Source organism: Aptenodytes forsteri, unplaced genomic scaffold (assembly GCF_000699145.1).
Source record: "Aptenodytes forsteri isolate BGI_AS27 unplaced genomic scaffold, ASM69914v1 Scaffold151, whole genome shotgun sequence".
In the NCBI taxonomy this organism is placed as follows: domain Eukaryota; kingdom Metazoa; phylum Chordata; class Aves; order Sphenisciformes; family Spheniscidae; genus Aptenodytes; species Aptenodytes forsteri.
The window spans coordinates 5,873,408-5,885,659 of NW_008795939.1; the positions used below are offsets into that span (position 1 = coordinate 5,873,408).

A 12,252-nucleotide genomic window follows, 5' to 3' on the forward strand; every position below is an offset into this window, starting at 1 on the left:
TTTGTATTCTTTCAGTAACTTTTCTCTCCTATGTGTACTTACAACCAATTTTCTGAACACAGCCACCATCAAGAAATTAATGAAAAAAAAGAAAATAAAAAAAAGGAAACTAGGGAGAGAAATATTTCCAGGTTTCCCATGCTGTTTTTTCCCATAAATTAATCCGGTCCTAGGGATGGAGAAACCTTTGGTCTTGTGCAGTTATAGATTTTGAAGTAAGGCCTTTAATATTACAAGGAGATCATATCATAATATATTCAAGTTTAATGTCTGGGATTTGTTTGTATGAAATCTATTGAGATTATTTTAAGCAGTTTCTGAGTGGTAATTCTTATTTATATATCTGATTTGAAAATTCAGGTTGTATTTTTCACGTGTGATACCTGCCAATTTAGGCGATCCTAAATAAATGCTAGGAATTAAAGTATGCAAAAAGAAGTTTTGAAGACATCTTAAGTATTTTCTCGAATACTTTTAAGATATATGGCATGTAAAGGACACATGATATTGTGGCTTAGCACAGGGGCTTATTTGAACTAGTTTGCATTCAAGCAGAGTTTGCATTTACATAGATTCTTCCTTAGATTCCATATTAGTGCCTCTGCTAATAGCACTAGTGTTTATATGAGATTTTTTAAAAAGACTGGTTGGAAAGCGGTTTTGCAAGGTTAATTATGGTCTTCATACAGCAAGCTGCTTAAAAACTGGAGCACTTAGTCCTGAACACTTCTTGAATATGTCTGTAATAATAGCACTAGTTTATATGAGATTTTTTAAAAAGACTGGTTGGAAAGCGGTGTTGAATTATGGTCTTCATACAGCAAGCTGCTTACTGCTTAGAGCACTTAGTCCTGAACACTTCTTGAATATGTCTGTAATAATGTATACTTTCATTCCACTTTGTGCTAGGAAACACAACAAATTATACTGTGGAAGGGTTTGGAGCCTACAAGGTCAGTTTTCACCAGTAGCCAAGTTCTGTTCCTGGGAGACAGAGCACTAGTCTGGCCTGGATATGAGTTAGAACAGCCAAGAGGTTGCTTCAACTCACATGCAAAGGTACATTAAACCAATGCAAAATGAGCAAGGCAGATTTCCGCTCCAACCTGCCACTTTCTTTCTTTGATAAGCCCCATATGGTAGGATTGGCAAATAGCTGATGGAGGACCTCTTACCTGCCTACTGATTTGAACCCTCCACTTAGTTGGTTTTTCCAACTGGTGTCTGCTCCTGAAGTCCTGGCAACAAAATTTTTTGGGATGGTATTTTTCACGTGTGATACCTGCCAATTTAGGCGATCCTAAATAAATGCTAGGAATTAAAGTATGCAAAAAGAAGTTTTGAAGACATCTTAAGTATTTTCTCGAATACTTTTAAGATATATGGCATGTAAAGGACACATGATATTGTGGCTTAGCACAGGGGCTTATTTGAACTAGTTTGCATTCAAGCAGAGTTTGCATTTACATAGATTCTTCCTTAGATTCCATATTAGTGCCTCTGCTAATAGCACTAGTGTTTATATGAGATTTTTTAAAAAGACTGGTTGGAAAGCGGTTTTGCAAGGTTAATTATGGTCTTCATACAGCAAGCTGCTTAAAAACTGGAGCACTTAGTCCTGAACACTTCTTGAATATGTCTGTAATAATGTATACTTTCATTCCACTTTGTGCTGGGAAACACAACAAATTATACTGTGGAAGGGTTTGGAGCCTACAAGGTCAGTTTTCACCAGTAGCCAAGTTCTGTTCCTGGGAGACAGAGCACTAGTCTGGCCTGGATATGAGTTAGAACAGCCAAGAGGTTGCTTCAACTCACATGCAAAGGTACATTAAACCAATGCAAAATGAGCAAGGCAGATTTCCGCTCCAACCTGCCACTTTCTTTCTTTGATAAGCCCCATATGGTAGGATTGGCAAATAGCTGATGGAGGACCTCTTACCTGCCTACTGATTTGAACCCTCCACTTAGTTGGTTTTTCCAACTGGTGTCTGCTCCTGAAGTCCTGGCAACAAAATTTTTTGGGATGGTGGTCTGCTTACTACCCCAATTTGAAACAATGTAAACGCATCTTTTTTATGAATTGCATTTTCAGTCCAGTATTTGATTATCAAGTGGACGTTCTCCTGCAGGAACCAAAGAAGTGTAACTGAGTTTCAGACTGCTTGTTTGGAATCCCCAACAGCGTAATGCAGAAATGTAGATATGCAACAACTGTCACATAAAGAAAGACGTCTCTTAATCTTCATATTCTGTGGTTTTCTTATGGTATTCAAGTAGTTACTTGTTTTATCTGGTGGTTCCCAGTGTATCTAGTATCTTCTTCAGGCTCTATGAATAAATGCTTGCTTGTGTATTGCACTTCTTAGTCATTACATAATGTTGAATTTTGCTAATTGTCAACCAGCAATTATGGGTATAAAGTATAATCGATTTAGTGAACAGAGGCAGCAATCTTCTTACTAAAAATAAACTATTTGCATCGTATAGTACCATCTACTGTTGATATCAGAAATACCCTTTCTCATTGATGACAGGTTTGCATTTGGGATTTGAGTGAATCAGAGTCAGGAGAGACAGTATGCCCACATTTGTTCCAGTGGGCATTGTGCCATCTTCCTTTGGAGAAGCCAAATTTAAAGAAAATATTACGTTGCAGATGGAAGAATACATTATACATCCCCAAGTGAACTGCATGCTCCACTCTCTATAAGCCAATGCATGTTTTCCAACCCATGGTATATAAACTGCAGTTACATGAGTAAGAAGTAGCGCCTGAAATGGAAGTATTAATCTGCTATGTTTATACTGTGTGGTATACTCAGTGGTATCACTTTGGAGAGAGTCTGTTTTCTTCCATGATTCTCTTCACATGAGCTGTATACTTCATTTGTCTTTGGTTACATGAAACCAAGGCTAGAACAAGGTAGTGCTGGGAAGACATTAAGAATTTCAGTGAATTCTGATACGAACATTCCGTTTAGAAAAGTGACAATGCACCGCATTCTTCTAAAAGGTAGTATAACTGAGTGTAATCACTGAGATGAAAGGAAAATGCAGTTCACATTGCAAGGGGTCAAGAGTGTCAGAGGAAGATACTTTGGATTTCTGAAAACTGATCAGATACTTGCAATACTTCCCGTATTGATTGATTTTCTTACAGAAAGGAGAAAAGCAGTACACTGTCTGGGAAGGGGCAGTTTTGGATACAGAGAACATACTTCTGTATTGTCAAAGTTATGAGGAATTTGCTCGTTCATAAATAGAGTCAGAGGTGATGAGACGGTTGAGGCAAACTGTGGAAGTGCTGTCAAGTGACCTCTGTATGTAGGCTGCCAGGGTAAGAGAAGGAGAGGTTATCATTGAAGTCCATCAGTTTTAGCTAAGTCTTTGCTCCGTTGATTGACTGCCTATTATAAAAGAGAACACTAGAGTGTGTGAGTTAGAAATCTTTTTGTGAATCTTTGCATTTTTGGAGTAGTTTTAAAATAATGCTGAAATATTTATTTAAAACAATGGTGAAGTATTTGAAAAATGTAAACATAAATAAATGCTTAATTTAGAACCTGTGTTTCTCTTGAGCTTTAACCACCTGCGCCACTTATGCAATTTCAGTTATTATATTGAGATTGACTTGGAAGTACTTTCCTGCATTCAGGTTGCCCAGTGTTTCCCATTTTAAGGTCCTGTTTTCAGTTACATGTAACCTTGCCAAAGAATAATCGTTTGGTCTGAAATTTTCCACGTAACTTGCTTTAAAAAGGTTTTAAGAAAATTCCATCCAGACATTTCTTAAACTGAGTCTAGGTTAAAAAAAAAAGTTTGACTGTGATCATTTTTAACTTTTTCATTGAGTTTTACTGTGTCTGCACTTTGGAGCAACAGCTAGAAATAGAACAAGTGGATAGCCATTGTTCTAGTGCCAGGGCAATGCCTTTTATTTTCACAAGCTTTTCAAAAATCTCAGTTGGCATGTGCTCAGCTGAGAGTTTTAAGAGTTTGGCAGCTCTATGCCCTGTAGTTTCTTGGTTCTCAAAGTGTTCCCCAGCCTCAGCTTTTAAAGGCTGCTTAAGGTTGTCTCTGAAGTTGCTGTTAGGGCTGCTGCTGGCTGTTCAGCCTGAGAGCAGGGAGCCCATATGCTTTTCCCTGTCTGTGTTCTTGCAGCGAGAGGAAAACGAGGAAGGTGGAAGAGGAGCAGGTTCACTGTATTGCAGTATCCCTGCAGTCTTTCTTTTGAGATTCCTTGCACCACAGTGTCGTAGCTCAACTATATGAAAAGTGATCAGTATCATTGGACTTGGAAGATAGGTCAAAGGCCTGGGTAACATATAATCATAACTGCCTGCATTAACCTAAGATAAAGTAAGGCTTCCCCACATGCACAGTCACAGCTGGTTCTAAAACTGGCAACTGACCTAAGGTTTTTGTTGCTGTTGCTTCCATGCTGTTGTCCCTCAGCAGACTATGCACCCTGTCTTTTGGGTGGTCCCATTTCATTCTTCTGGAGCAGGCACAATAAGGGATGTGATTCAGGTACCTCTCTCTCAAGGGATTTCTCCTCAGAAAATCATTATCAACCTGCAGTTGGGCCATCGATTGTTTTCTTTTTGGCACTTAGGATTTCCTACCTCTGGGAAAACCATGATACTCTCTAGGCTCTGGAATCTGCCACCGTGTGCACTGCAGATTTGACACAGATACACCAGAACACCATTGCTGGTGAATGTATGGCTGCTTATCCTGCTGTTCATCTAAATGAATATATTTGTCATGTCATATCACAACTTGTCTGTATTCTATCCTAAAAACCTATACAAAGATAATCCAAAAGATGGTTGTAGCCAATGCAAAAGCCTTCAGACACTGACTCATGAAAAGACTAGGATGCATGGCAGAAACTATGGAGACATAAAGTAGAGCCAGACATAAACTGATAAAGATGATGTTGTACAGGCAAATGCTATTACCTTAAAAAGATGTTCAAAAAGCTATAGCTTTGAATGGAAAATTCTGATATTGTAGAACTCATGAGCTTGAGATGTTTAATATGTTTAAAATATGAGTGATGTACTGAAGTTACCTAGTGACTGTTGAAATGGACAGATCCAGTGTCTTTCCACAGTGAAACTTGGCAAACATCAGGACACTTCAGAATGTAACTGGTTTAAATTATGTGTTCTTAATGAGTTTTAGTCAGGAATTTGTTTTCAGATGTATATCACTGCTCTTCTTTGTCCAATACCCAAATTAAGCTATTAGTGGAAAAAGAGGAGGAATATGACAATTAGTGTAAAAGGCTACTGACAGCAATTTTGATCCTAGAAAAATATTTTCCCAAAATTTCATTAATTGCATGTCTCTTTAGACAGAGGTCTATTGCATATGCCATTAACACTACTAATAACTGACCTTTGACTTACAATATTTTCAATTGCCATTAATTTTTTTAAGGGATTGTCATCTTTAGCCAGGCTTGGGTTTCTTTCAAAGGGATATCATTGGGTAAAATTGAATGCAGATCAGAAATTAGCAGGAGGAATGGCAAATTTCTGACAAGCAATCTGGAACCCAGAAAAGTGTGAGCAAAGAAGAAACTGAGAGCTAACTCTGAAGTAACCAAATGGTTTTGTTTGATATACTAGTTGAATGAACAGTGGTTTACCAGGTCAGAAAATGAAAAGACCACTGGAGCAGAAACTTAAGTTACGTTTACAGGGAAAGAGCTACATGCTGATCAGCAAACACATAATATTCTTTACTTTTCTAGCAGGAAGTTAACAGGATTATTTGCAGCATATATGACAAGTAGAATCTATAAGGGTGTCAGACATGTCAAAAACATGTATTTTGTATGTCCATGTGTATGCATGACTGGATTGTTGAACACTGGGGTCCATTTTTGTATCTTTTTATTTTCAGGAATGATATGGTTATGTTGTAGACCATTCAGACACCTAAGCACAGGATAAGCACAACAATTAGAGGCTGTCTTCATGTCTCATCCCGCTTAAAATTCTGTGCTGCAACAGGCATCTTCACACTAACTCTTTATGTGACCTGCGAAAGAAGAATGTCTCCCATTAACATAGCTAATATTCCTGTCCATGAGGCTATATATTAGAGTCATTAGGACAGGTAGTAGGGTTGTAGATCTAATGGGACAATTCGGTTGATTTTTAAGTGATAGGAATGTGTGAATAAGCCCGGCAACTATTTCTTATGTTTTGTTTATAAATTTATCATAAAGCCTTTAAGGGTGGCATTATGCAGAAATTAGTGATGAAAATGACTTACTACTGCTCTACAAGATGTCTAGGGCACAGAGACTCCTTTTTATAGCAATAATTACCCATGTGTGTTTTCTCATAGCCAAGATTTCCAAAGAAGGTTATTTGATACTTCCAAATCAAATGGTGATCCTCTTCTTAATCCACACTGTGATACTCTGTATTTCCTTGATTCTTTGGAGAAAAGTTTATTGTATTCTTCCAGCAATTCCCATCAGACTCTGCTATTTTGGCAAGAAATATTTTTTTCAGATAGGCCACCTTTGTCACATTCAAATTGCTGGTTATGAAGATAATGTAGCAATCATTATTCAAGTTGCTAACCATATTATTTTGCTAAAAAAAAAACAAACCAAAGTTTTACCCTATTTGTTTATTGCATTGAGTGATATTTTTGCTAATTGTCTCTCTTGTACCAATTATTTATTCTGAACAGTTATTTTTGGCACAGTATCATTATGCAAAAGGATAGAGCCTGAATTCTTTACTATTTCCAGGATTAGCCCAATTGTCACTAGGGACACTACTTGTGGAATGAAGAAATCAGATTTGGCCAAAAATGGTGATCTACTATTTCTAGGCAGCCTGTTTAAAGATACAGTTAAATCTCAAATGAATATTACTGTAATATAATTTAATATATTTGTCCTATTTCATTTTTTCTCATTTACCTTGTTTCATAAACATTTTGAGAAGTCTGAAAGAAGCGGGCTGTACCTTAGAGTATAACTATTGGTTAAGGACACAACATTCATTATTTTTTGGCTGCTGTACAAGCATTTTTGTATGTAATTGTTCTCACTTCTGCTTATTCTGGTTTGATTTTGAGTATTGTCTGGTATGTGTAATCCCAAGGCAATTTCAGATGAGACATTGAAAAACAATTTTCTGGAAGGAAATTGCCTATTTTTTGAAATCAATCCATTATCAAGCAGAGTTAGTACTGTTCTTGTTAATGCATTTGTTCATTTCAAGATGTTTAGCCATTAATTCTTCTGAGATTAATCAAGTGGTAAATCAATTAACATCAGTGACATCTTGTCTGGATCTGGGGCCCACATGGCTAGCAAACAACTGTTTACTCACTTAGGATCCAATTTTGACATGTTTCACAAATATTTGACCAATTCTGTGATTTTTCCAGATGCTTTAAAATTGGCTCATGGACTATCTTGTTTAAAAAAAAAAAAAACCCAAACTCTTCTTTCTCCAAATGAACTGCTATTTTGACATCATTCCAGTTTCTTTCTTTTTTATTCTTTTTTTGTTAAAGTTTCTGAAAAAATTTATGGGGAAACAATTGCAGACCTATTTTGTTTCAAATGAGGTGTCTAGAGAGAAAATTTCAATCTGGCAATAGCTCAATTCTTAGTATACTGAAGGTCCTATAGTAGGCTATGGAAATTGGTTTGAATATTGTTCTTATGCTGTTAAATCTCTTAGATATAAATATGCCCAAACTTCCATTCCTTGAGAAGAAAACATAAAAATCTTACGAATTTTACAGTAAGCAAGCAGATTTGGATGTTGCATAAGAGGCAGATTGATTTAACTATATACCATGTCACGTCCTGGAAATCAGACCTTTGATCAAGGTTTTCTGCCCCAGAAATTCTTACATTTCTTTTTTGTGATTAGATACAGATGACAGATACAACAGTGAATGGCTCAGTTTTCAAGATCTGCCATGATTATTGTTTTTAGAAGTAAACCATGATTCTGAGACATAATCTCATTTGCTGACTGAGAGACTAGGTCCAATTTATGAGAGCTTAGTATTATCCAATGAAGACTACTATATCTTTAGATCCTTTATCTAGGCATAGTTAGATCCACAATTAGATCCCTCATTCCTCTTTAAATAATCAGTTGAGTGTGCCCTATTTTGAATCTCTCCTATAGAAATTGAGAGGAGTATTTTAGTGCCTTATTTTTCACCAGTAGCATGGACAGGTTGCTTTATAGAATAACAGGTTGTTTAGATTCCATATTATAAAGAATGCAGCTCTTGGGATTCCTGGAGGTCTTCCTGAAGGCCTGAAACATGTTTTTCTAAGACTTTACACAGGCTCCCAGTGAAATTCCTGAGTTGCTATAAAATTATATTGATTTTTTTTCTAGAAGCATATTACACGACTGTCCAAGCATACCCTATCTTACAAACCTTTAATGCTCCTTACATTCCATGAAATTTTTTTTCTTTTTGTTTTTCAGTCATTTTTACCAGCTCAGCTGAATAAACAATTACTGTCATTCTAGTCCAACTGTCTAGTGTGAGAAATTCCACTTTAAGAAAAAAATGTATCTATGGGCATAGTGATGCTTTAATAAATGCACAGGGACAGAAGTCATCAGCTCTCCTTAAAAATAACAGAACAATTTAAACATGGGAATAACCTTTTATCTTGTAGATGAAAACAGAGAGAAATTAAATGGCCATGAATTGATACAGCTTGGAAGAAATTACAAAAAATTCTGTCTACAATTAATAAGAGATTCACTTAAAAAACATCTTCTTCAGATTTTTCAATTCCCTCTTCCTGTTTCAACGGCGACCATAGACAGGACTTTCTGTGTTGACTCTAGAAGAATACATGCCAATTCCTGTGGTGTCCCAGCTGTAGGTAGAAAGGTGCTACGTTACACCAACATACCCATGGTCCACACACCTACTGGAAATGTTCTGTAATGGAAAAGATACACTCAGAATTAAAATCATATTACTGCAAAGGGAACGAGAAAAATATGTACAGTTAAATGGTTTGGTCCCTGTCTGCATTATTCCTTACAGTCTTGTTACATAAAAGAAGTCTGACATTTTTAGGCAACTCCTACTTGTTTTCAAGCATATGGATTATAAGGCTTTTTGAAAGTAAAATGTGTAAAAATCAGTTATATGTGAGTGAATGTCCTATATGTCCCAAGTTTTTCTCTCCTGTATGGAATTATGGACCATGCTTCTGAAATTGGTTTTCATTTTCAGTAATTCCACCAACACAGGTGAACTTCCATTGGTTAATACCCATGAATAATGCGCACAGAGGATAGGCTAGGAGCAAGTTTTTCTATAAACAAGTTGACTGCAGGTTTGCAATAACTTCTGCATCCCTACTGCCTTCTCCTCAAGCTGCAGCTTGTGGAAGCTGAAATTTGTCACCTGAAAACCTAAATTGATGCATCTTGAATGAAAAAGAAAATGCTCATTTTTTAATAGATTATCACATGTATTCACTGATTGCTTCCTAATAGCTTGATTTCAGCTCACAGGGTAAGCAGGATTCTACTTCCATATTTAAGCACCATAAAGCACTGATTACTCAAGTATTTCCAAAAATATATTCTTTTGACAAAACAAGTTCTGGAAGTTGTGAAACAATGTGTGCAGGATGCCATTCCACACAACATTCATTTGTGTACATCAAACAGAGAGATGAGTAGATTTTTCTGTCTTCCACTGTCAAGGGGGACTTAGAGAAGAACAAGATATTTTTGCATGTTTGTCATTATCCCGTGTCTGCTTCCCAAAGAAATTTCTCATTGACATTTCTAGTAACTCGACTATGTGTCGGTTTAAGAGTGTAGAGTCGCTCCGTGTGATGCAATGTCCCGCTCACCCCAGAAAGTGACACACTCAAAGTCACCCATGGGTTGGTCTTCCCCACACTCTTATGGCTGTTGCCTTGGTGTAGTTTCTACCTGCAAGTGGAAGCAGAGCCCAAGTATCATGCCTTAAATATAAGTGCCAAGATTAAGTCACTTGTCTGCCGGCCCAAGTGACTTCATGGTCTGAGAAACACAAGAGCATGTGTTAAGGAACTGAACCATGGTTTCCCAGGTTTTCAATGACTGCCTAGCCCTGGACAGTGTAGACAGCCGATGCTGGGTCTAATAAACTTCATTCTGGTCTACCTTCATCATTACAACTGAGTGGAGTTGTGCCAGTGAGTGAAATAGGGACAGATAATGATACTTTCAGAATGATACTGAGTGACTGGTGTTCTGCACTGCAATACTTTTTTCCTCTTCATTATTTAGTGGCTCAGTTTATCATTCCCTCTACTAAACTGCATTTTTAAGTGGAATACTATTCATCTTCTTACAGATAATGGAAAAACTGAGAAATTGGAAGGAGAAAGAAAAAATACCCCAATGATGGCCATGCACCTTTAGATCATCTTCTAAGAGAAGAAATTCTCCTTGGGGTGGATCTAAGAGAAACAGGAAAACTATACTCCCTAAAGATTTGCTCTAGTCCTACAAGATAAATGGGTATTAATGTCATAGTGAGGATGCAAATGGCATCTACTTTCACCTTCCTTGTGGACAGGTTATGAGGAATCCCTTAAAGGAATACACATCTGTGCAAGCAGGCACTTGCTCTGTAACTATTCAGATTCATGCTGGCTGCTTGGTCTTATTGAAGAATACACATAGACCCTCAGTGAATTCCAAGACCAGGGGTAGTAGACAAATGAATAACAACAGGGGCACTTGAAATAGCTTCAATAGGAGCTGAAAGTCTAAAGGAATTGCCAGCTTGAGCATGCAGTTAGTAAGATTTAGTAGAGCTTTTCAGCAAGCCAACATTTTGCTTTTTTTTCCTTTGCACTCATCAAGGTAGATAACATACAGTAGCTGGTGGTCATACAAATTACCTCTGTGTGAAATGTACTCCTTCATCTTACCTTAAGTTTTATATAACATAATATTAGCATATATCATTATAGTCTGCTTAATGCAAACCTCCCAGCTGTATAAATAATTTCATGTAGTAATTCTGTAAAATTAGGACACATTCTTTTGAATGGAGCAAAGGAAAGCAGAGAAGAGAAATAAGGATTGCTTTGGATATTTTTTAGCTTCTATGACCTTGTATCCCTACATTCTGGTAAAATATGTCTGATCTGTGACTTTTGTCTTTCCCCTTTTTCTTTGGATATTTTAGCTTATATGACCTTGTATCCCTACATTCTGGTAAAATATGTCTGATCTGTGACTTTTGTCTTTCCCCTTTTTCATAGTCCATTTCTGACCTGGAGAGATATACAGCATATTATTGTCAGGACTTCACGTGCAGGACATCTGAATGCTAACGACTGGAAAACCAATGCGGCTGGTTATAAGGGTGAGAGCTTCCTTTCTTCTCTGCCATCAGAGGCAACATCTTATTTGATATTTTTGAAGAAGAAATAATCTCAAGTAGTTTGTTTGACCCTATGTTGTACATAGTTTTGAGACCTTTCAGGCTCAAACTGAAGGGGCCTATCTTCTCTTTTATAAGGAGAACCTCGTAGAATGACTAAACCCAAAAATAACAGCTACAAAATGCATTGGCCAGATCTTCCCTTTCAGTCCTATTTTATGCACTGCTGGCAGAAAACTAAGTAAATTGGTGTTTTTTAATTTTTCCTTGTATAGCTAGTATTCTGATAAAATAGTCTACAGTTGAAGGCACAGCAGTTTCTCAATTCAAACCATGTTTTCATTCAGAATTGTTGACAATTTTGATTCAACATGACAAAACAGTATTTTCAAATTTCTGTTTTATATGATTCACCCTACATTATTTATATTTAAGATTTCTGTCAGATTTAGGATAAAATCAAATCTTGAGCTATCATGACTTTTAATGAGACAGAAATCATACTATTATCAGCTGTCATGTAGGTTTCTAAAATTTTGTACAGTCTTGTAATTTTGTATTAAAGCTACATTTTTTTATCTTTTTTTCTCTTTTGTAATGCAAGCAGAGGTAAATGAAAATGATCAGGGGGATGGAACACCTCTCCTATGAAGAAAGGCTGAGAGAGTTGGGGTTGTTCAGCCTAGAGAAGAGAAGGCTTCGGGGAGACCTTATTGCAGCCTATCAGTACTTAAAGGGGGCTTATAAAAAAGATGGCAGCAAACTTTTTAGCAGGGCCTGTTGCGACAGGACAAGGGGGAATGGCTTTAAACTAAAGGGGGG

At 36.9% G+C, this 12,252-nt stretch overlaps 1 protein-coding gene across 2 annotated transcripts in view; it reads left to right on the plus strand.

The window, feature by feature from the left end:
* The window catches only part of PCSK5 (proprotein convertase subtilisin/kexin type 5), a 271,155-nt gene that overhangs the window by 138,003 nt on the left and 120,900 nt on the right, over window positions 1–12,252 (plus strand). For both annotated transcript variants that reach the window (XM_019473650.1, XM_019473649.1), the window contains exon 10: window positions 11,309–11,412. In XM_019473650.1, coding sequence (XP_019329195.1) covers window positions 11,309–11,412 — 104 coding nt within the window. The remainder of the gene's footprint in view (window positions 1–11,308; window positions 11,413–12,252) is intronic.